The sequence below is a fragment of the Onychomys torridus genome, chromosome 23 (assembly GCF_903995425.1).
Source record: "Onychomys torridus chromosome 23, mOncTor1.1, whole genome shotgun sequence".
NCBI classification, from domain to species: Eukaryota; Metazoa; Chordata; class Mammalia; order Rodentia; family Cricetidae; genus Onychomys; species Onychomys torridus.
In genome coordinates this window covers 57,130,801-57,155,805 of record NC_050465.1, presented here as the reverse complement: position 1 = coordinate 57,155,805, position 25,005 = coordinate 57,130,801, and the positions used below count along the sequence as shown (strand labels likewise).

At 48.6% G+C, this 25,005-nt stretch overlaps 1 protein-coding gene across 1 annotated transcript; it reads left to right on the top strand.

Moving 5' to 3' along the window:
* Positions 1 to 7,031: 7,031 nt before the first annotated feature.
* Igfbp5 (insulin like growth factor binding protein 5) lies at positions 7,032 to 23,744 on the top strand. The gene is made up of 4 exons (XM_036173328.1): positions 7,032 to 8,068; positions 17,463 to 17,692; positions 18,299 to 18,418; positions 19,305 to 23,744. The coding sequence occupies exons 1-4, from the start codon at positions 7,735 to 7,737 to the stop codon at positions 19,434 to 19,436; spliced, it is 816 nt and encodes a 271-aa protein (XP_036029221.1). The 5' UTR covers positions 7,032 to 7,734; the 3' UTR covers positions 19,437 to 23,744.
* The last annotated feature ends 1,261 nt before the right edge of the window (positions 23,745 to 25,005 follow it).

Here is a 25,005-nt window from a genome sequence, read left to right as displayed (position 1 = left end):
GCTGTGTAGAATACTCATTGACCAAGAGACTGGTAGCTAACTTTCCTGGCTCCATGGTGTCTCATCTGTATGTGAAACCTCTGACCTCTGATAAACATACCAATATATAAACTGATAAATAGATACATAGATAGATAGATGATAGATAGATGAGCCCATAACAGCATAGACTGTTCATGTGACACAATGTGTTGTGGTTTTGTCCACTATGTCTCTCTCAATTGGACAAAGAGTCCACATCTCAGCTTGGCAGTGAACAGCCTAAAAGAAGCTCCCAGAGGAATAGAAGATCTGAGATGGTTCAAAAGATATTCACTGCCCAATTAAGTTGAATAGGTTCACAATCCCATCAGTAGACCAGGAGTTAGAGCCAAAGATAGGCTGCCTGGAGTTCTGGGAAACTCAGGGTTCTGAGGAACTGTGAGCCTAGCTTTGGATCTGGCATTCTTTGTGTTGTTAAAGACAGGGACATTGATGCCTCAGACCAAGGAAGAAATCACTGAATACTGTGCATGTTGCCCATATTGAATAATCAGATCAGTGGCCAAGCAAGGAGGTCATTGTTTCTCAGACTAGTGTGTTCTGCAGTAGAGTTTCTTTCTCTCTTTCTTTCTTTAATTGGCAATAGATTTTTTTCATACAATATATTAATGATTATAGTTTCCACTTCCCCAACTCCTCCCAGATCCTCCCACCCACCCAAACGCACACTTTTCTTGCTCTCACTTGAAAACAGTCATCTAAAAATAGGAAGATGATTAAAAAAAAAAAAACTAGAATAGGGCAAACTAAACTCTGGGGGTAAAGGGTGAGGTGGGAAGAACCAAAGAAAAGGCACAAGAAACACTGGTACAGAGTCACACATATTTGCACACACAGAAATCTTGTAAAAACACAAAACTGGACACCATAACATATATTCAAAAGACTTGTAAGGTTAAAAAAAATGCCCAAACAAAGCTTTTTGAAACTGGATACATATATATATATATATCTTCAAAAATACCACTGAGCTCATTTTGTGTTGGCCATCTACTGCTGGGTGTGAGGGCTCCCCTAAACATGGTTTATATACTCAGTGAAACTCCACTGGAGGAAACTAATTTTTCTTTTACAAGTACAGTGCTTACCAATTGGAGATGATAGCCTCTGGGTTAGGGACACAGGTTTGTGTCCACTTCCTCTCTTGGCACACAGCAAAGTTCCTTAAACTACTCATACTCATGACCTCTTTTTGCCTGACTAGATAGGTATACAAAATAAGTATACAAATCAAATATCCACTAATAAGTCATAAAAAATTTATTTTAAAATAATTATTTGATATATACATAATTTACTATTTATGAAAGACAAAAGTGTCACAAAGGCCTGTGCCACTGTGAAACTAGATGGTAGTGGCACAGGCCTTTGATCCTAGCACTCTGGAGGCAGAAGTAGATGAATCTCTGTGAGTTTGAGGCCAGCCTAGTCTATAGAGTGAGTTCCGGGGCAGTCAGAGCTACATAGTAAAACCCTGTCTTGAAATACAAAACAAAAACACTGTAAGGCAAGACTGTACTGTTGGTTAAGCAGTAATGTAAGGATTAAATTATCAATCAGGACATCAACCATTATGCACCAAACTCAAAAACTTTACACCATAACTATTAAATCACAATATTGGTTTATTTTCCAGCAAGACTTCAGCCTAACACCAGCCAACATACTAACTAAATTAGTATTGCCTCCATGTTTGTAGCATTGGGAGCTTTAGTTGGTTTTATTTACATTTAATGGATTTGACAGGGATGTGGACTAGTGACAATAGTGCATTAAGAATTACATTGACTTTACTGTACACACACAGTGTTCTTCTTTTACAGAAGCAAAATGGTTTGATTATGGAAAAAAAGATTAATATTTTCCTACCATCTTCCCTCAGCAACAAATGAGTTTGGGGCTTGTTGTTTGTTTGGGTGTTTTTGTTTTTGTTTTTTGCTTTGTTTTGTTTCTTGTTCTTGTTTGTTTGTTTATATTGGATTGTGCTGGATTTTTTTTTTATTTGTTTTTTTTTTTTTTTTTTTTTTTTTTTTTTTCCCCAGAGCTGAGGACAGAACCCAGGGCCTTGTGCTTGCTAGGCAAGCGCTCTATACCACTGAGCTAAATCCCCAACCCCGAATGTTTGATTTTTAAAATGGCTGTTTGAGTGTTGACTTGAGTTTTCTTTAAGAGGTGTTAAGTGAATTTTGGTTTAGGATTAAGACTTTAGCACATTTGTGCAAATTTAGGGTGTGTACAATTTTAAGGTTACCAATAAGAGTCAGAATTTATTTAACTTGAAGACTTATTTTTATTTTAATTATTATGGGGGTGTGTGCATATGTTTGTTATGCCTGAAGAGGCCGGAAGAGACCGCTGAGTCCCCTAAAGCTGGAGCCATCAAATCTGAGAGCTGGGAATCCAACTTAGACCCTTTGTAAGAGCAGCTCGGGCTGCTAACTGCTGAGCCAGCTCTCCAGTCATGAGAATTTATGTTTAAGACCCCAGCGTCTGTTGTTTTGTAACCATTTTCTGAGGACTAAAAGGAAGAAAGCTTGATGAAGGCCGTCTTCTCCCAGCTCACACAAATTTGTCCTGTGCGTTGACCCTTCCGCCCTCTCCCCACTGAACTGTGATGAAACCCAGACCCCACTAGGCACTGTGGTTTTATTTGGCCTTTTCATAGCTCAAGCTCATTACATTAAACATGTTTCAAGCTGTTAACCCTCCATCTCTCTCCTCTTACTCTATTTCCCTACCCACTTCTCTCCCCCCAGAGCTGGGCCTTCCCACCCTGTCTTCTAAGTCACAATGGATCACTTTTCTTGGTTAATCTCATTTTCCAAAATTAACACGGCTTCTGAGCTGCCTATTGTAGGAACATGCCAGATCCCGTGATCTGAGAGGACAGGAGGGCTCCGGGCCCAAACTGTATTTATGGAGCTCCGCTCTGCCCCTATCTGCCTGGATCTGCTCCAGAGCCTTCTAAACATTAATTCGTAAAACCATGAATGCATATACTACTCACATAGGGAAACAAATCACTCTGAGTCACAGCTGGCTTCTGCTCTGTTATAACAGTCAGCCTCAGGGTCAATTTCAACCCCAGTTAAGTCGCCGGCTGCAGTGTGCCTCACTATAAAACTTGAACTTTAAAGCAGTACATGGTTTGACCTTCAAGATCATTGTCTTTTCTATGAGAAATAGCATATAAAACCTACGAACCCACTGTGCAAAAGGATCCCAGAGTTATCTGAAGAGAGTGCTGGCATCTGCCAGAAAAGGATGGGAGAAGGTGAGGCAGGTGAGCTGTTCCCTGTGACACCCTGTTATTCCTGAGAAAGTCCCCAGCTACAGTGGCAAAATGTTCTGAGCAGACACGGCTGTAACCTTCTGTGTCCTGACTGTGTGAGATAGACAAATTAACATTTTAGAAAATGTAAAGGGGGAAAGTGTCATCCACTTTGACGGAGATCACGTTCTAATTACTCATCGGAGAAGTTCCAGGGCTTGTGTTGATGAATGCAGAGTCACTGCAGTCCATCCAAGCTGGAAGGACCTTGTCAAAAGGGTAAATCATGAGTAGCTGCTAATAGGGCATGGATGATTTTGTAGCTCAGGTAGGTGTGGTGCCAACCCCAGGAGCAGTGGGTAGGCTTGTCAGCATATAAATGTACCCACAGGGTATGCGTGAACGAGTATGACTCTGTCAAGCCTTTGTTTTCTCCCATGCGCCTAACCCCATTGTTAAAACTCTGCTTCACTAGCCTCTGCTGCTACTTCCCGAGTGAAGAGATGGAGGCAGGTCTTCAATGATGTATCTGCTCTGCCACCTAGCCTTCAGCGATGTCATTACACCGAAGCAGCCTGGAGAAACTCCTCTGCCCCGACTCCCTCCTGCTGAACTTCTTTACCCCGGGACTTGGTGAGGACTTGGTGCCTGTTTACCACCATATAGCAGGATCCAGATGAGACAGTGGTCTTAGTATACTAGACATGCTCTGGTCTCTGTGTAGGTGTGTGTCTGGGAAATAGACAAGTCAATGGCCAGATCTTGAAAGTGGAACCGATGATGAGAACAAGCCTCTTGCTTCTCCCAACCCTGTTAGCAGACATCATCCTTGCCCTTGAAATGGTGCCAAAATATTCCAGAAACAGTCAGCTTATGGAGGCCTGGGAAGCTTGGTGAGCTAAAAAGTGCCCTCTGCCCTTTGAAAGCTGTCCAGATAAACAGCACAGATCTCTCATTCCCTTGTAGTTCTTGAAGCTTGGTTCTAATCATCACTTAATTCTTGTCAAAGCAAAGGAGAGAGTGAGCTCAGAGAGTATGGAATATGGTGGATGATATTTAACTTTCAACACTTCCAAGAAGATGATGCTCAAAGGCAGGCATTTCTATAGAAACTATTCACAAGCAGCAAAGCAGGAGAGTTCATGGAGGCAAAAATTAAACCAGCAGTAAAGGACGTCTCTGGGAGTAGAACCAGCTTTGATTCTAACTAGAATAAGTTAGCTGTGTCAATGATACTTGTTGGTGTTAACTCCTCCATCCCCATCCCAATTGTAAAAAGCCTGGAGCTTCTGGAATAGAGGGCAGAAAGAATGGAATCATGGGAGGCCTATATGCTCCAACACCCAACACCCTCCTCACCGAATGTCACATATGGACTGTTGAGCGCAAAAGTTGCCTTACCAGTCCCCTCTCTTAGGACAAAAGCCCTGCAGACAATCCCAGGATGTTTAGGGGTCTTTGTTCTCCACTGTGCTCTCAAGACCTTGAAGAGCAGTGCCTGTCTCTGAATTCCTTCTGCCCCTTTGGAAGTGGCAATCAAACACAGTTTTCGTTGATCTCTTCCCATGAGCCCACCATCCAAAGACCAGCTCCCCAGCTCCCCAGCTCCCCAGCTCCCCAGCTCCCCAGCTCACCAGCTCACCATCTTATCTTTCTTCTCTCTACCCACCTAGCTTCTCTACGAACCATCTCTTCCTCTTTCCTGGTCTTCACACGATGTATTTTCCAGTCACAAGAAGTTAGTTTGGGGGGGGGGGGGGGAGGTGTCACTGGAGGCCATCTTTTGAGAGTACAGGATGACAGGAACTGGGTAATTTAGGATCCCTCAAAAGAACCTAGTTTTCCAACTTACCTCAAATGCTACCCCGAGCTGAGCTGAACCCATCTCCACACCGTCCCCCTCTGTATTACCGCTCTTCTCACCTGAACTCGATTCAGATGGGTACAGAGAAGTTGATCGCCTTTGTGTCTATAATATCTCAATTCAATTTTTCAACATTGATTTGCTCCCTGTATTACCAAGCCTTCCACCAGTAGAGACAAACACCGGGAACAAACCTTTCTACTTTTTTTTTTTTTTTTAAAGTCAGTGCACACAGCTCTTCCTCCGTCTCCTAGCCAACACCTAAAATTCCTTTGGCAAACAGTCTTGAGAATACGGATCAGGACCTGGGAGTGTGTGGACGGCACCAGGAAAGATGCTCCCAAATAGAGCTAGCAAGGGAAATCTTTTCTCAAAACAGTCCTCCAGAAAGAATTCTTATCATAGATAAGGGTGCAGTCTAGTGGCAAAATTCATGAAATGCAGCCCCTTTTCTAAAAGAAGAATAGAGTGCTTAGCAAGAGAGGAAGGAGCTTGGAGAAAAGGCAGAAGCCCCACCCCAAGAACTCCCCAGAGACAGTCACTTGGTCATTTCTTTATTATCTGTGGTGGTCAGTCTACCACCCACCTATCATGCCAAACTCATTTTCAAAAAAACAAGCTAAGACCATCACTTCTTTCAAGCATTAGTTTTTCTTTCGTTTTCCTAAGGAAAGAATGGTCCCTAGTGCCAACCAGCGATCTAGGGTTCCAAATGGCATGGTGAGGTCCTGGGTCGACATTTCTCCTATGCTGGTCACAACGTCCTACCCTGAGCAGTATTACTTTGCATCCATTAACCTTAGGACAAGGTTTCCTGCAGTGTGGCATCCTATCACTCCAGGAACAGCCTACCCCACAGAAATACCTCCTTGGTAACCCCACTTGTCTACCTTCCTTCCATTTAAAAGGACACTTAAGGTGTCCATGGCAAGGACACCTTAGACACCAGATAATACTGACAGCTCACAGCATTTTTCCTGTCTCAGTCACTACTACAAACAACGCTGGATGGGTATCCCTTCTTGAAAGTGCACGTAAAACACACGCCCATGAGCTTTCTCTGGTCAGCTATGTAGGTGAAGGAAAATGACCACGGAATAAAACTAAAATCAGTACCCCACTAGAACCACAGCAACTGCAAGCTCTTGCCTTAATCCCCTTTCCCCCGACTTTTGAGGAGGGAAGGATCTACCCCACCCCTCCTCTTTCCCCCTTTAAATTCGTCCCAACACCCTTCACTGGCTGGTGTGCATTACTTGTCCCCCAAACACAACACACAAACCTTCAGTGGTCACTTAGACGCTTTTTTTCCTAAAGGTTGGAAAGGACTTCATGGGCGGGGGCGGGGGGGGGGGGAGCGGGGGTACCAGGTATACATGGCTAAAAAGAAAATGTGAGTCCTGACAGCCAGTGTCCAGGCTAGTTGTGGGGGAACCGAGTCACTCCATTGTATGCAAGCCAGCTCTTGAAGATCTCTATCTCCACCTTCTCTCTGCTCTCTGTACCTCTCGTCGGTCCCCCAAGCCCTTCTCGTACATTCCGTGGGGCGGAGGGCACTGTTCAGGGAGCGAAGGGGAGCCCCCGTGTGTCTAGAAGGCCTCTCCCCACCCCCACCCCGTGTGAGTTTGTGCTGCAAAGCTCCTTGGCATCCTTGCATGGGTTGGGTGTTGGGGAGCTCAGATTGCAGCTATAACTGGCTGGCAGCCAGGGGCCGTCTATTTAAAAGCGCCTGCTCGACCAGAGCCCGCAGTCTCTTTGGAAACTTCTGCCGGGGGATAAAAAGAGCTAGCAAAGAGCTGCAAAGCTGTTTGGGCTTTTTCTCTCTTTTCTTTTTTTTTTTTTTTTTTTTTTTTTTTGTTCCTTTTCATTATCCACCCCCCTCCTCGGTCTGCACCCTTCTCCGGACTTCACGCAGAACCTGCGGGTTTTGAAGAGGTGGTGGCCGAGTAGGAGACAAGAGGTGTTAGGGTCCAGGTTTGGAGTTTTGCTGATTTTTTTTTTCTCTTGATTTCAACATTTTTCCCCCATCTTCTTGGCAGCTGCCGACGCCTCTTACCTGTTCTGCGGCGGCGGCGCTGCTGGCAGCAGAGGCTTGGAGAGGAGTGGGGGTGCGTTTTAGACTTTAAGCAACAAGAAAAAAAAATAAGCCAAGTCCATTTTTTTCTTCATCACCCCCATTTCCACAGCCTCCAAGCTCATTATTTCTGTTGCTTTGGGGTGAGCAATTCTGTGGTCCCCCCCCCCCCACCCCTGCAATTCTGACCCGATCCCGCCTGGGGGTTTGTTCGGTCTCCGCTCACTCTGCGTGCACCTGGCGCGCCTCTTTTTTTCACCCCCAACCTGTTGCAAGTCTTTAATCCTTGCAATTGGGACTTGCGTGCAGGCACCTGAATCCTCCTTGCCTCATAGTTTGCAAGTGTTTGGGGGAGGGCACCTGCTCTACCTGCAAGAGATTTAAAAAAAAAAAAAAAATTCTCCGGTAGCCCTCCTGGCCCTCTGTTCTCTACGCACTCTCGCTCTCCTGCCCCGCCCCAAGGTAAAGCGAGACTCCGAGAAAATGGTGCTCAGCGCGGTCCTCCTGCTGCTGGCTGCCTATGCCGGGCAGGCTCAAGCCCTGGGCTCTTTCGTGCACTGTGAGCCCTGCGACGAGAAAGCTCTGTCCATGTGTCCCCCCAGCCCTCTGGGCTGCGAGCTGGTCAAGGAGCCCGGCTGCGGCTGCTGCATGACTTGCGCCCTGGCGGAGGGGCAGTCGTGTGGCGTCTACACTGAGCGCTGCGCCCAAGGTTTGCGCTGCCTCCCCCGGCAGGATGAGGAGAAGCCGCTGCATGCCCTGCTGCACGGCCGCGGGGTTTGCCTCAACGAGAAGAGCTATGGCGAGCAAACCAAGATAGGTGAGCGCTCCCGGGGTGTCAGTGGCACCGCACACAAGCGGGGAGTGGGTGGCTGGGGGACTTGGACGGGTGGGGATCCGGGAAGGGTTGGGACCCAAGCGCTTTGCGCAGCAAGTGGCTTGGACCCGGGTAGCTCCTGGGAGTAGATGGGGTGGGTCCTTGCACCTCGCATTTGGAGCCCTCCTGGCAGATCCTGCTGTCCTAGGCGTCTATCCAACCCAGCCTCTCACAGTTTGCGCTCCATCTCCTCTCAGCCTCCACCCGAGCCCGGCCCTCCCCAACTCCTAACTCGTGGCAATCCTGACTCCTGAGCCCCTATTGAGTCTCAAAGTCCAAATCCCGTGTACCCACTCTGAAAAAGAACAGGTTAAATTATCAACTCCCTTCTCCACCCCACCCCCATACTTTTCTCCCTAAACCTTTTTTTTTTTCTAATCTTTTTGTTAAAAGGTCACTGTAATTGGGACCTGGATATGCGTTACACATCTTTGAAGCTAATTCTACCTTGATCCCTCCAAGTCCCGCACCCCATCCAGTTGCCTCCAGACTTATCTATCCCTCCATTCTTAACTTGGTCAGGGGTGCACGCGAGTGCACACACACACACACACACACACACACACGCCCTACATCTTGATAACTAATGCCTTTTAGGTAGAGATGTTGAGACCTCACCCACATGTACACTTGCTGCTTTTAAATGGATATGAATATGATCGATGGTAAAAAAACACATAAGGTTGTAAAATGTCTTTTATTTTCCTCCCAGGAAGAGAAAGAATACTTCAAAAGTACTAGGATAGGGCGTGGGGTAGAGGGTGAAAAGGGCTTGATGTTCTGTGCTGATTATTCGCCCCTGAATCTAATGATTTTTTTCCCCTCCTGAATTCAGATTTTACCTAAGATTTTTAAAAAATGGACATAGGTTTGAGTGGTAATGAGAGATGTGGGATGGAGACATCCTCAAGTTCCCAATGGATGCTTGCCCTCTCCATTCTCCCCTCCCCTTCTCCCGACTCCACTCCACCCAAGCACCCCACCCCCTCACCCCTACCCCAACTCCCAATCACCTAAACCAGACTAAAAGTGAGTGTGGCTAAATGCCTGAGGGGCCCTGGAAACGCAGAATGCAAAATTCAAGGGGCGGACACAGGAAGAGCGTGTACTGGGAGCCACCCCTCCGCTTACCCCGCCCCTTCTTGCCCCGCCCCTTCTTGCCCCGCCTCCAAGTTCTGTGTGCCTGGAGTCTGTGGTTTAAATGACTGGCAGAGTCTCTTGTTCAATCAGAACAGTTCTGCCTCAAGTTAGGTTTCTCTGGGGAGCTAACTGGTCATATATATATATATATATCAACGATGTACAAAATCTGAACTAGGAGAAGTTAAGACTTGGCTAAATGTTTATTTGGTGCAGTTCCTTACAAAGACAAAGGCCTACCTGTCGTCCCCCATTACTCCCAAGCACTCCAACGTGAGGAGTTTTTTAATTTTTTTTTTTTTAATTAAAATGCAATCTAAGGACCTAAGGACAGAGCTCAGCATCTCTCCCCGGAAAGTGCAGGTTTTGGCTGTCACAAGAAGTTGCATCATGAAAGAGAGGCTGGGCGTACAAACCTCAGAAGCCCCAGAGACCGATTTTCCGGGTTATTTTTACTGTATCCCTGCCCGCCGAAACGCTAGGAATCCATTACCCGGCTTGGAGACAAGAGCTGTGGCTAGCAATCCCTTCACTGCTTAAGTGAGCAAGTTGTGACTCCGCAGTATCCGGGCCCCACTTTTATTTGCCCAGCCATATAATTCATAGGGAGTAGTTGGACGACAAGATGTGTGTGCGCACGCGCGCGCGCAACTGCTGGGCCAGCAGAGCGGCAGCCTCCAACTTCCCAAGCCAGCCCAGTGCTCGCGCCCGCGTGCACACGTACACGCACACACGTACACGGCGGGTTTTTGTTCCGCGCCAGGTCGCTTTAGAATTCTCTGCAGCTGCTTCAGGCTCACCTTCGGCAACCAACCCGAAGCAGCCCCCTCTTCTCGCTCTCTCCCCGACCACAACGCTTCTCCCCGACCCCAGCCCGCCTCAGGCAGGTGCCTAGCGGGCTGCGGTTGCGCCCTGGCTGCTGTCCACAGCGGCGAAGGTTGATGCTTTTCCTCTTGGATGGGAGCGGGCTCTCGGAGAAGATCCTTCAACCCGAGAGCCATTAGCTGGATCCCTTAAAAAAAAAAAAAAAAAGAAAAAAAAAAAAAAAGCTAAAGATGACGTCACTCTTAAGGAGAGGAAAATGGATAGGGATGCCCTCTGGGTCCTTTAGAAGAAATTCCTGCTCCCTAGGCTCCCTCCCCCACCATCAAAATCTGAGTAGTGTGAGTGTGGGCATAACCTCTTCTCCCGCGGATGCAAGCTATAATATACATATACTGTATTCATATTTGGTATGCAACCAAAAGTACATATTATGTATTCATATATTGTTTGCATTATGTAACACCCCCCAGCACAGTGTGTTTCTAGAATGAGAAGTGAGGAGCGGAGGGGAGTGAGGTGGAAGGCAGCCAAAGCTTTGGGAGAGGGAGGCGCCTGCAGGCAGACTGAGACCAGCGTTTTGCTGGGTGCGTTGCTTGGCAACTAGGGAGGGCGTGGCCTAGAGATGGCCCGGTGCAGGGAGCGCGCCTGGCCCAGCATTTTCTTTTGGCCAGTTCTGGGGCCAGAGAGAGATATAGAAACAGAGGGCAGTGTGTTTGAGGCTAAAGGGACAAGGGAGACAAGAGTTTTTAGGGCCAAGAGCAATAAATAAAAGTGAGCTTCAGTGGGTCTAGGAAGGCGCAGGCTTGCTGAGGGCTGTGTCTGGAAAGGGCCTGTGGCTTCGGTAGTGGGAGCCAGCCCAGCATTACTGGAGGGTCTGCATAGTGTCTCCTGGGCTAGCAGAGACGTGAATTCTGAGATGTAGGGAGTAGAGGGCTGTAAATATCAATCCTGTCATTGAGCAACAAAAAAAAAAAAAAAAAAATGTGCTTCTGGGCAAGAAAGGGGAAGAGGACATTACCTAAATGAAAATGAATTCAGCCTTCGCTGCTTGGAGGGGTTTGGCCTCCATCCGCAGGGCTTCAGCTCCAAGCCTGGTCCAAATGCCACTCTGAAGTCAATCCAGAGTAAAGGCTTTTTGGCCAAATGCATGTCTGGGTCGAACAAGATCATGGAAAATTGAAAGAGCCAGATTCCTGTCCCACAGCACACCCTCCCTTTGAAGCAAGTCTGTGAGAGCTGGCTCTGCTGAGGCCAAGAGCTGGACCCATGATCGGGGCTTGGTGCTCTAACTTGACGTTTCTTGCCTTTGCCCGATCTTTCTGCTGCGTCAGCAAGGCCTGGAGGAGCCAGCACAGCGGGGGCCCAGCTGTGAAGAGCTCCTTTTTCTGTCCAAGTCCCTTCCCCCCCCTTTAATGCCCCCCTCCCCCACTTCCACTCCCCAGACTCCGAGGCATCCCCTGAGGGCAGGAGTTTTACATCTGAGCAAGCAGGTGGGCCCCGCAGCTGCACAGGCCGGGGCCAGGCTGACCCTCCTGCCAGAGGTCACTGAGCAGAGGACATGGAAGCATGCTGACCCCGTTCTGGTCTCTTAATTCGGAGAGGAGGACAAGGATGGAAGAGAGGGTTTATCACACACACAAAAAGTTTTACTTTGTACCTCAACAGTTAATGCCTATGAAACCTTCAAGGTTTTTAATGTGGAGAAAAATTAAAATTTAAAGAAGGGAGTATGACCCTCCAGAGCCACACCATGTTCAGAAGCTGGAAGGGCAGTACACAACCAGAGTATGAGCAAGGGACACCGCCTACCAGGGGGGGGGGGTGCTTCAAGGAGCCACAAATAGGCAAGTGGGAGGGGTTTTATTTCGTTGTAGTTTGTTGTATGTAGTTGTATTTAGTTGTAGGCAAAGTAGCAATTCTCAGACTGTCCTTAAATTCCAAGCTGGGTCGGCGGTTCAGAGCAATAAGATGGGTCACATGTCTGCAGAAATAAATAAGCAAATAACCAAGGAAGCCGGTACGGGTGCCTGCTTCCCTCCCCCAGCCATGATTTCTATTATGATGTCACTTATTTCTTTGGGAAAGAAAAAAAAAAAAAAAAAAAAAAAACCCACCACCACCACCACCATCGTAAGTCCAGATGAGTAACGAGACATTTGTTTGTAAGAAGAAGTGGTCTTTCCTGCCTGGCCACATGTCTTAGCTGTTCCCTAGCATCTTTCCAGGAATTGTCTGGATATTGGCCAAAGAGCATTAAGGCTAAAAAGAAACCCACAGCTACCATCATGGTCAGGGCCCTCACTTTACAGATAAGGACACCGGAACCTGAGACAGGAAGCCACTTGCCCTAGACAAGATCTGGAGTGGTCAGGACTTGAATTCGGCTCCTCACTAGGAGTTGTGGTTCTCTGTTCTTCTATTTCTGGCTCGTTCAGTCATCACTCGGGCTCTTTCTTGCCTAGGCCTGGTCTAACCTGGTCTAACCCAGACCCTTGGCCAACATTGCCAAATGCTACCCTCCAGTGGTAGGTATTCTGAAAGCGGAAGGAAAAACCCTCCACTTAGGGATGCTCTATTTTGTGGGCTGGAGAGGCAATGAACTGACCCGAAAGTAGGGGCTCTCACATCTTCTTGCTCACTCTCGGGGTTTCCTCTGTCCCTTGGTCAGGCCAGGTCAGAGGAAGTGAACAAGGAGGGTTTTGAAGGAATGGCATCTCCAGCTCTGTGGGCCACTCCTCAGTTCCTGAACACAAGGAGCTGTCCTGACAAGCCCTGGCTGCCCCTGCTTCCGGTCTCTCTGAAGAACACAGTACCTCAGTGGTCTACTGCCCGTGGTAACCTGCCCCCACGGCACAGGCCTTCCCGGGGGCTGGCCAGCAGGGTGATGAGACCCAAGGTAGGCGACTACAGGGTTTCTACGTCAGAAAGAGGAGGGGCCGTCTATGACAAAAGCTGATAAAGAACAACTCATGAGCCAGCGATGTCTGGGTTCTCAGCTGGCCTGCCTTCGGCTGAGAGGTTACAGGTGGGGGTCCAGGTTAATCTGAGGCTATGCCAAGATCCACCCTAACCTGTCCAGGGGCTGAGGAAGCTTTCCCCTTTGGGATTACTGGGAAAGTAAGTAAATGACATCAGCCTACCTTCCCAGCAGGACCTGCCAGCTGAGCCTTAAGGCTCAACCAAATGGGTTATCTTACACTTTAGGACTCAACTTAAACTGTCAGATAAACGGCCTCCCCTGCCCCACCCCCCAGCAAGCCCTAAAGCCTTCACTAAAATTGCCCTCAGAACAGGACCTCGTGTGATAGCTCTGCCAGTTTGTGGATTGAGATGGGTTCCGGTTATTTGAACTGAGTAGTAGCATGGGGCTGTGACATCTCTCTATCCCCCACTACAGGTGCGTCTCCTGCAGGCGTCTAGAATAGCTCATCCCATTGAAAGCTAACACAAGCCGCATGCGTACATACCATTTCATTTTCCAGGGGCCACCGTTTTTATTACCTTTTCTAGCATCCAAACTTTTTAAAGGTTAAAAACAAACAAAGGAAATTCATTTTAGTTGTGTGTTTTAACGGAACATACCCAAAATATTATCATCTCAACATGTACCCGAACAATGATAATGAAATCATCAATATTCTTCCATTTACTATCTTGGAAATCCATGACATCTTTTTATATTTACAATGTCAGACCTCAATTTAGACAATTTTAATATCATTTTACATATATATTATATATACCCACACAGATGTATATATTTGGGTCATAAAGTTTACGGTATGTTGTTTCAAACACACTTGAAACATTCCCAGTGAGCAAGCTGTTTCAAAATGTAAAGTTAAGCTATTTGAAATTAAATGAGCCCTTCTGGCCTCCTCCCACCTTAGGCTACAATTGCATACATTTGTCTTCCTCTGGGAAGCTCAGCTCATCATTCTGATTGTTAGAATCCGTGGACACTACCTGCATTACTGACCACAGAGGAAAAGAGAATGGTGTCTTCCAGGGATCTTCTGGAGAGAGCTTGGGGGGGGCGCTGGGCAGACACTGCTGTGGGTGGACCAGGGCTCTGCCCAGAATCCCTCCTCCCTTTCTCTGTATGCCAATGCACTCACACAGTGCAATTGAGCTAATTAGCATCCATCTGCAGCTGGGAAGCAGTCAGACTTGGGGAGACTGAAACACGTCTTACATTTGGGGGGAAACATGAGCAGCAAGTTTCTGGCTCGCCCAGCAGAGAGCAGGAGGCTGCCTATTGGCTGAGAAACCAGACCAGGAGTGGGCAGAGCATTTAGCCTGACTATTTTTGTCCCTATCCAGACACTGATCCGTGTCCTGGGCCAGCGCTATCTAGCTATCTAATAGAACTTACTGGGATGATGAAAGTGTTCTGTATCTGCCTGGTCCAGCACAGTAGCAGCCAACAACACATGGCTGTGGGGCATTGGAAATGGGAAGTGAGCAACTGAGGCCCCCTGGGGTGGGTTTTGGTTTTTTGTATTTGTTCATGGTAGAGTAGGCACATTACAAAGGGCTAAAGCCACAGCAGGCTCAGAACAGAGCCCAGGGTAAATACTGGGATAACATAAAACTAATCAGCACAAACCCCTTTCTTAATTGTTGGATCAGATCATGACATTAAAAGCTCTGCCACGGTGACTTCCGGGAAGAGGACATTGAGCACCCCACCCTTCTCATCCTCTGCAGAAACCTTTCCCAGGGGCATCTTGAGGGAGGAGAGAGCCTGGGGGTTTCTCTACCTTGGTATGCCTTCCAGTCACTGATTGAGAAATAGCACTCTGGAACACGGACATGGACGGACACACACACACACACACACAAGCCTTGGCCCCACTGTCCTCCACGCCTACACAAGCTCTCTCTTGTCCATTCCCCGACCTTCTCAGTGCATGCTGGAGGCACACAAAGAGGGAGAATGGATTGATAAGATTCTCAAACTAGCAGGAAGGGGAAGACACCCAAATGCCAGATTTTCAAATTGTATTGTCCCTGCATATTTGCACGAGTTGAGGAGGTTCTCGGTCTCCTGCGCCACCTACTGGCCACCTGGAGGTATGGCCCTACTTGTTTCTAAAGGCCTTGCTAGTTTCCTGGAAATGTTCTCCTGTACCCCACCCCTCAATCCCTTCAGCAACCTCAGTCCGTTTTCTCTTGGTGAAACGACTCAGGGGTAGCCAGGGTATCTGTTCTCCCAGCCCCCTCTCATCTAAAAGCCAAACTTTCCAAAAATAAAATCCTGTTTATGATTCGGCCACCAGGCAGCTGAGTGGGATTGGCTGGCATTCCAGTTCCAGGCTTGCTCTCTAGCCCTTTAATCCTCCTGACTCTGCTCTGGACCTCCTCCAAGCTCCTACAGTCTACAGGTGACCACAAGACCCTGATTAGTATCCTTGATACTGGACTCTCCCACTGCCTAAGTAATAAGTTTCTCACTTCCATGGGGTGATGTGGTACCGAGAACCGGGGGGCACATTAAAATGTTAAGCCTGCCCTTCACAAGCAAGAAGGCTGCAAAGGAGGGGGTGAGTGTAGGCACCCCCAGGAGCCCACACTTATGAGGCCCAGAGTTAGCAAAAAGTCCTTTAAATTCCTTAAGGAAAGACCTCTGACTCTACTTTTCTACCTGCCCAAGAGCTGCCAGACTAGACACACCTCCTCCTACATTCTGTCCCCAAGTCCCACAGTCAAGAAATTTGGCTTCATCCCAAGATATCCTCTTTTAATCCCTAGAGCACTAAATTCCACCTTGGCCAGTCAGCCTGGAATTATAAATCCCAACAGGTTCTGATACAGTAGATCCAGACACTGAAGGGGGGGGGGCTGGGTTCCCCATGCTGAACTTGACTCAGGAAGAGCCTGCCCCCAGCACTGTCCAGTACTCCTAGCCCCTCATCTTCCTTTTCCAGAAGTTGTTTCTCTTCCTCGCCTGTGCATGAACACCTAACCCGATGAAATCCTCTGGATCCACGAAAACCTCCAGTGGCTTCCTGCTAATAGGAGCCAATGCCTAGTGCGTTAAACGTGACAAGCCCAAGAGGAACATGGGCTTGGGAGCTGGTGTCACCTGCTCGTCTAACCAGGAGAGGCTTAATCTCCAGATGCCTCCCCTCGCTCACACCAGATCTTCCTTTGGGCCGGGAGCTTGGAGACTCCTGACAGTGCCATCTCCAAAATGCCTCTTTCCTTATAAATTTCCCCTCAGCCCAACTTCCTTGAATTCTTTCCCCTTATCTTTCATATCCGAGATACCTAGTGACACCATTTCTGGGTGTCTGAGGGATGGTGGGTTTTCCTTCACCCTATTTTATTGTGGTGGGGTATCCCAAGACCCCTTTACCTTTTTTGAGTATTTTAATAGCAAAGGTAATGGAGTCTGGCCCCCCAAAACCTTCCTGACTCTGCATACCCTGGTTTTCTTGTGGTTCGTCCTAGACACACCACCTAGGGACAGGCATCAAAGGTCTCCCCACCCATTAATCTATTGAGGTTGCAAGGTCAGGGATCTGAGAGGAGAATGGTAGGTACCACTGAGAAAAGAACTCACTGGAAATGTGTCCTGAGATGGGCTAGGCAGGTGACACTAACAGACTAACAGACACATGAACAAAGTCCTACTTGTTTTTTCTAAAGGTCATAAGTCAGCTAAGTATAGATAGACTCTGTCACCAAGTTGCACCTATATATAACTGGTCTGGCCCCCGCCAGCTGTCGGCCCCTCTCAGACTAAGCTGAGCAATGCCCAGCCTCCCGGCGCTCAGAGCATGGCACAGGGCCAGCAGGGAGGTAGTGTGGATGGATGAAGCCTCCAAGTTCCACCGGCTTTGTGCCTCTCTTGTCTCTCTATCCTCAGCATGGTCTCCACCCTCTGCTGCCCTGTCCCTAGACACCCAGGTCCAAACATCCCTCACCACTCAGCCCAGTTGTTCAGAAAGTGCAAAGGCTTACTAAAAGGACACATTTGGCTGTTCTTGTCCATGTCTGGACTGGGCTGGGTTTTCTTCCCTTGGCCCAGATCTCCAGGTCCCGACAATTCAATCTTCTGTCTCTAGTCAGTTCCTCATCTCCTGAGCCATGCCACGGCCAGCAAACTATTTCCCATCACCTTCACCTGCTTTGGGCCTTGCCCCGCCTCCTTTTTTCTCCAGCCTGCCTTCCCTCCTGTGCTAGTGAGACTTGGTCAAGAATCCTCCGATGAAGTCTGTCCCGCTTCTTGCTTTCTTAGACCTCGTCACGTCTCTCTGAGCCTCTGTGATGCCTCTGATCCCAAACCTTCCAGCCCTGGTCTCTAGACACTGCTCTAGTCTCTGGCCTCAGAAGCTGATGATTCTTTGACTCCATCTCCCTGCAGAGAGAGACTCTCACGAGCATGAGGAGCCCACCACCTCTGAGATGGCTGAAGAGACCTACGCCCCCAAGGTCTTCCGACCCAAGCACACTCGCATTTCGGAGCTGAAGGCCGAGGCCGTGAAGAAGGACCGCAGGAAGAAGCTGACCCAGTCTAAGTTTGTGGGAGGCGCAGAGAACACTGCCCACCCCAGAGTCAACCCTGCGCCTGAGATGAGACAGGAATCTGAGCAAGTGAGTCTTAGGGATTTTCTCCTCCTTGCCCTGGCCACCACCACAATCCAATCGTACCTGCACTTACTTGAATATCTATGGCCGCAGAAGATGCATAGGCTAGACCAAACTAAAGACCTAATAATGTGGTCGTGGTGGCTCAGCTGAGGATGTGGAAGGACGCTTGTGAGAAGTTGAGTTTATTTATCCAGACTGAGGGCTGATCCAAGTAAGTGGAAACAGAAGTAGTCTTTCAAAGAAAGTGCCTATTATAACAGTGAGCACATAGGAGGTATGTGACCACTAGAGCTATGGGCAGTCCCAGGGAGAGTCTGAACACTATCCTAGCACATCTGGAGCATGCAACCTGTGTCTTCATTACTCGGAAGGGTAGAAAAGTTGATGGTGAGTTGGAAGATAAACGGGACAGCAGGGCTCTATGCCTGGCTTACTGTATGACCAAGGTACTGGGCAGGTGGGAGAGAAGTAACTTGCATAGCTTCTGATAGAGGTGATAGATTTTTCCCTTGGAGTCCCTTTGGATGCCACCCCTGAGCCCTAGGACTGCACATCTGAGTGGTTTCCACCTGGGTCATGCCAGACCTCTCATCGCCCCTGTTTTCACAGGGCCCCTGCCGCAGACACATGGAAGCTTCCCTGCAGGAACTCAAAGCCAGCCCACGCATGGTGCCCCGTGCTGTGTACCTGCCCAACTGTGACCGCAAAGGGTTCTATAAGAGGAAGCAGGTACGTGTGCCCCTGTCCCAAGGTCCCGGGCCTCACCTCTAGGGTTTCTGATTGGCAGGTCTGGAGTGGACTCCAAGCCTTTTACATTTCTAACTGGATGACCTTGACAATACCTATAGGGGGCCCCTAATCTAAGTTAAGTTACCAGCTGGATCTCCTTGGGGCATTTCTCGACCCTGTCACTTCTAGCTGTGACCCCTTGGACCAGTTATGAGAGCCCCTGTGCCTTCAGTTTTTCATGTTATATGGGGACGAGCAGTCACCATCACCCTGATGGGGGGAAAGTAAGTGGTACATCTTGGCAAAGCACTTAGAATAACTCCTGCTACATGCCCCATCTTAAGCTGTGTCTGGCACATGATAGCGCCACAGAGCAATGATGGTTCCTATTTTGATGGCCAGGGTCCTCTTCTTCTTCTTTTTTTTTTTTTTTTTTTTTTTTTTTTTTGGTTTTTTGAGAAGGGTTTCTCTGTGTAGCTTTGGAGCCTGTCCTGGATCTCGCTTTGTAGACCAGGCTGGCTTCAAACTCACAAAGATCCGCCTGGCTCTGCCTCCTGAGTGCTGGGATTAAAGGCGTGCACCACCACCACCACCACCACCACCACCACCACCACCACCCAGCACAGGGTCCTCTCTTGTTGATCCCCAGAGGATGTGAGGTGGGTGGTCCCAAAGTGAACGGCCAAAGGGAGATTGCAGGACCTACTCCAGGGCAGGATGCCTGAACTAACAATTTTCTCTGGGTTCTCCGGTGAGATGGAGCCACCAAAACCCAAGAGCTGGCTAAGGGTGTACCCCTTTTCAAATCTCAAGTAGAGGGGGACCCTCAGACAAGAAGAGAGCCTCAGGGTACAGCTCTCTCACTGCCTGTTGCCTATTTCCCCAGTGCAAGCCTTCTCGTGGCCGCAAACGTGGCATCTGCTGGTGTGTGGACAAGTACGGGATGAAGCTGCCAGGCATGGAATATGTCGATGGGGACTTTCAATGCCACGCCTTCGACAGCAGTAACGTTGAGTGATGCGTCCCCTCCCACCATCCCCCCTTTCCTATCCCCAGCCCCAACTCCAGCCAGCGCCTCCCTCCACCCCAGGACGCTCACTCATTTCATCTCATTTAGGGGAAATATGTATGCATATATATTTGAGGAAACTGAGGACCTCGGAATCTCTAGCAAGGGCTAAGGAGACACTCCCCAACCCCGAAAATGTATTTTTTTTTTAAGCAAGTTGAATGGACAGAGAAGGGAAGAAGAGGAGAAAGAGAGATCAAGAGATGGAAAGAAAAGCATCGGTGTAGAAAAGGGAGAGACCGGTAGGGTTACAGAGAGAAAAAGAAAAAAACGGCAAGACTGAGAGGTACCACCCCCAGGGCTGGATCTGTCCTTCACTTCCAGCCCTAACCAGAGGTCAGAGAGAGGTTGGGACGCTCAAAAGTGCAGCATTCAGTGACAGCCAGTTTAGACTGGTCACAGCGAGGAAAAACAACTAGGAAAAACAGTGCCTCTCTCCGGTCTGTCACGGTCTATCTCTTCCTCCAGCCAGCTGGGTGGATGACTAGACCCCCATCCCGCCTCTCCTCTTGCCAGTGCAGGGTGGTTTCACCCGCAAATGTGTGAACACTAAAATGCATTCCATCCCTCTGAAAACAATGGAGATTGAGTGATTGATGATAGGTTTTTTTTTTTCCCCCAAGTGGATGAGTGAACTCAATCCATGTACAAATTTTACTCTTGATGGAGACTTTTTTTTTTTTTTTAGAAATCAGTATCTGCCCCCAACACTGGAAAGACTTGATTTTCCAGGGTGACAGCAAGCATTTGGGAGGATGTGGCTTCAGCCCTTGATTTCACTAGACTCAAAGCTGGCCCAGCAGCCTCTGTGGAGGAGCAGGAGGAGCAGGTTTGGCGGAGATAGCAAAGGGGCTTGTACTTACCTACAAGGCTCCATGTAGACGTATATAGGCATATGAATCTATTTTTCTTTATTTTTTCCCTCTTCTTTTCTTTCAAAGTTTTACATTACCTCTTCAAAGTCGTTTCTTTAGCACACTGACGATCTTCCTCATTCTGGGAAAAATCCACAGTCAACTAATACAACCCAGAACACTAGCTTTGCGTGCTTCTGAGCAGCCTGTCCTGTGAGTTACAAGTTTGGCTCTTTGGTGGGACACAGTGTTGGATCTGCTCATGAGTCCCAGCCTGTATTTGAATGTGTCCACCAAGCCAGGTAGCTGCCAGCACCCAGTCGTGCATCAATTATTCAGCTGGGTCATCCCATTTCAGCCTTCCAGCCCTTGGGAAGTAACTGTCTTATACCATGACACATAAGCCACCACATGCATCTTTCACCCACTGGCCTGCCCAGGCCTTTCCTTCTATCTGTTCAGAACTGTATTTTGAAAGCCTTCCTCAGATGCCAGGCTGACAGATCAGAGAGAAACAGACATGAGAGATGGCCAAGGATGAGGCAGTGGGGTAGGGGCGGGGCTTCCACAGAGAGAAGTAGAAGATAGAGCAGGAACTAGGGGCTGAGGGACAGGAAAGTGACAGATAGTGGGAAATGCTGATAGAATTTCTCTTGGTTTCTCCCAGCTAATAAATCCTCTGGAATTTGAGAGAAAGAGGAAGGGGAGGGGAGTTCTGAGGTAGAAATGAGCTCAGTTCAATCACAGAGCCCAGATGGTAGGTAATGAGGCAGGATCTAGACCTGAGACACATGGTTGAAAACGAGGATCGATAGCCTGACTGAGTATTAAAGGGACAAGTGGATGCACCCCGGACGCCACAACTTCAAGTCAACTTCAGCCCACAAGAAGGGACTGAGGCCAAAGAATCTCTCAAGCGCTCCATCGACTCTGCCCCATCCATACACCCTCTTGGAAGTGGAGGATGGCATGGCAGAAAGCCCAGGACAACTCAGGCATAGATCTTCATGGCTGTTGCCATTGGCCAGCCAGATTTTGATCCAAGAAGAAGGTTCATTGTCCACTGGCTTCTTCAACAAAGGGGTGGCTTAGGACTGTCCTCGAGGACTGAAGATAGCCTGCCAGGAAAGGGGGCAAGGACATTGGTACAGGAGGCCCCTTTTGTGCTGTGGACACAGCTCTTTGCTGTTTCTTGATGGCATGGCAGAGTTGAGGCCCCCTCCAACGCTGAACTTGGAGCATCAAAAAGGGACAGCCAAGGAAGAGAAGTGTGTCGACTGATAGGAAATAGATGGCTATGGAGCTTAGGGGATGTCTCCTCCTATTGCCTGGACAGGACAGTTGGCTGGGAATGGAAGAGGTAGTTGATCTTCATAAGACAAAGGGTCTGATGGGGATGGCAGTATAAGGACTCACCAGACCTGCAGGGTCAGTGTACCCATCTCCCTGCACAATGTCCCCAGCCCCCAACTCCCACTCCAGTATGTCTTAGGCCAGTATCCTAACCCTTCTCCATGATGCTCCTTTTCTGCCATTATTTCTCTGCATCTTGAGCAGTTGTATGACTGGGATTTGCCAAGTGGATACTGGGGTACCACTACCCCTAAGAAAAGACTGAGCCAAGAACTGCCTACTTGCCTACCCCTCCCGGGTCTGGACCTGACTCCTGACGGGGGGTTGTTCTCTTCACCCCACTACTTGCTGGACCTTGAATGAGCCTCTGCCCCTTACATGGACTCTTTGTTGTGAGCCACGGATGGAGGACATTGTACAGACACTTTGGCCTTCCCCAGTTCAGCCTGCACCCCCAAACTTGTGAGTCTCTCCACTGCTTAGAGGGAGAGGCATGTCTAGGCAGTTAATCTCTCCCTAGAGGAAGCTTGCCTTTAACAGGCAGAGTCTGGCTGAACCCAGGATAGAGAGACCATGGGAATGGGGTCACTAAGAAAAGAGGGGTGCCCTTCTCCATGTCACAGGGAGAGAAGGCAGGCTTGCAATGGCCCCACCATGCCCTGAGCAAGAAGCTGCTTGGCTCCAGGTTAGCCCTGGGCTCCATTAGAGGCCTCTAATCTGGATTTATCCACAGCCATGGGTCTAAATGTGACCGGTCCCCAGCCCCACTCCCCCTTGGAAGGCTTCTTCCTATCTCTTTTGACAACAGCCTCACTCGAGCAGTAGGAAAAATAGCTCTCCTCTCCCACTACTACTAGGTTAGCTGAAAGAGGCCTAGCCACGACTGATTCTCCACCCCAGACAGTCTTGACCACCCAGAACAGAGCAGGGAACCTGGGGAAGAGAAGACTCTATGTTTCTCTGACGGCCAGGCCTAGACAGACAAGGCTTGGGAACATCTGCCCCACAGGAGTCTGAGGAGACCTTCTGTGGTCTCTCCTCTTCTCCCTCCAAGACCCTCTCCCTACCACGATCTATCTCCACGGCAACATCCTCACCACCAAGCTCCTTAGATGATCGGGTTGCCGTGGCAACCTCCAAACCCCCTGCCCCTCCTAGGCAGGGCAGCAGTCCCTCCACTCCCTGAGACCCCTAGAGGGCTTTGGTGGGTAACCACAACCTGAGAGAGGAATGAGTCAAGGAGAAGAGACACTCTAGCCTTCTGGCTTTCAAGAGAAAGGAGGCTACAATTTGAAAGATGGTGGGGAGAAAGGAGCGAGGTCTTTTTAATCAACCAGGAGCCTGGGGGTTGCGCAGTCTTTATTTTAAAACCACTAAAGTGCAAGGATCCTTGCACCATTTGTTACTCTGCCTTCTTCTCCCTTTTAGGTTTTTGTCTCTTTAAAACATACTTTCTTGGTTTTCTAATGGAGTATAGACTTTAGCCATCTCACAGACTCTGGCCTCCGCTTCTAAGTCTTTCTGAGTGGGGAAAAGAAAGGTGGAGGGGTCAGAGAGGAAGGGGTCCCTAGCCACCCTGCATCCACTCACCCCACTTCTCTGGTCCCCAGTCGCCAGCCTCGGCCCCATCTCCAACACCATCATCACCGTCACACAGTAGCCTGTCGCCGGATAGCACAGTTCAGACAAGACTCCTTCAGATTCCGAGACGTCTGCCGGTTGTTTTGGGTTTTGTTTTTGTTGTGTTTTGTTTTCATTTTTGTTTTTACAACAGCAATAACCACAGCACATATTACTGTAGGCCTTCGTAGTGTTCCGTTCAGACACCATAGCTCTGATTTCTCTTCTTTTTTTTTTTTTTGTTTTCAACTTAAAAAAAAAATACTTATACTTTTTACTGGTAAAACGGATGAAAAAATAATAAAACAACAAACCAGTTTGTGCGAAACAAAACGCGGGAAAAGAAATCAACCCCAATGTGGAAGAGCTCGGCTCCTGTTTAGCATATTGTACTTAAGGAAATAAAAAAGGAAAAAACCAGAAGATCTCACATTTTATTGCCAAGTGACGATTGCTGTATTCTATTTATTCAACTTACAATTTGTTACTCCTCGGTCTTTGTCTTTTGTCGTGACAAAGCATTCATTTAATAAAGTGATGTGTTCAGTTAGCTTGCGTCGCCTTCCTCCTGGGGCAGAGGGCTCTGTGAGCACCCAGGCTGCCGACAGGGGAGGAAGGAGAAAGGATCCAGACCTGTATGCGCCCTCCAGAGGGTCCCCACAGACAGCACCCATCCTCCTAAGTTACCACTTCCCTGAACTCTCTGTTCCTTTGTGCCAGGACTTCAACCCTACAGAGCTACTGAGAGACTGTAGGGAGCCAAATTACATGGAGCACATGGAACCACGAACACACGTGTGTTCTACGGTTGTTGCTATAATTTAATCTCCCCCACTGTCAGCGAATCCAGTGGTCTAACCCACCCTTAGACAGATCACCTTCTCTTCTCCGTGGAGAAGATGCTAAGGAAGACACTTCTAGAATGTTCCTTGGTCACTTATCCCAGTCCTTCACACGTTTTTAATGCATAGAACCCCCTGGCCCAGGTGAACCCTACTTTCAGCTCCTCCCAGGTACCCCCTACTTCTTTTTATGCCCAGGGAAAAAGCAAAGCTATGAACTGACTGCTTGGGTTTAACCACGCCATGTGCCTTCTGCCTCAGTTTCCCTGTGGCTTTCCTTCCTAAGTTCCTTCAGCCCTTGGGCTCTTTGCCCAATACTCCATGGCCCGTGTTTATTCTCAATGATATTAGGACAGCAAGTACACTGCCCCTTAAGTGTGCCATTGACTACATCCTATAGGCCCCACACAGCTAGGGAAATGAAAGCGGTGGGCTCTCCATTCTGTGTCAACTCAGTGCTGAGGCTCTTGGAGGACGCTAGTGTCCAGCTCTTGTGGTCCCACAGTAAATGGAGCCTGGTTTCTCACTGTACACTGGTCCTTCGGGGGCCATCAAAAGTCTCCCCAGCGATTCTCAGCCCTCTACATCGCAGAGCCAGAGACCCCAGCACTGTGTTTTAGGTGAAAATGAATTGTGAAAGGTGTATGCAGGGCTGTGGAGAGGAAATAGGTGCTTTGAAGGTGTGTGAGCAGAGGACACTGCGTGCCTGGCCGTGTGGTAACACCCAAAACAGTCTTCTGGCTTCTCCATTGGAAACTGCTCACCCTGCTATTGCCCATGCAATGTCTGAAGGGAGCAGGAGCCAGGGTTTTTCCTCTCAACTGTTCCTTGTGACCCTAACTCACTCCA

Excerpts from the sequence above, each read along its gene's own strand:
- Igfbp5 (XM_036173328.1), top strand. The coding sequence starts at position 7,735 with ATGGTGCTCAGCGCGGTCCTCCTGCTGCTGGCTGCCTATGCCGGGCAG. Across the intron at positions 17,693-18,298 it reads TGAGACAGGAATCTGAGCAA|GGCCCCTGCCGCAGACACAT; the intron begins GTGAGTCTTAGG and ends CTGTTTTCACAG. Across the intron at positions 18,419-19,304 it reads GGTTCTATAAGAGGAAGCAG|TGCAAGCCTTCTCGTGGCCG; the intron begins GTACGTGTGCCC and ends CTATTTCCCCAG.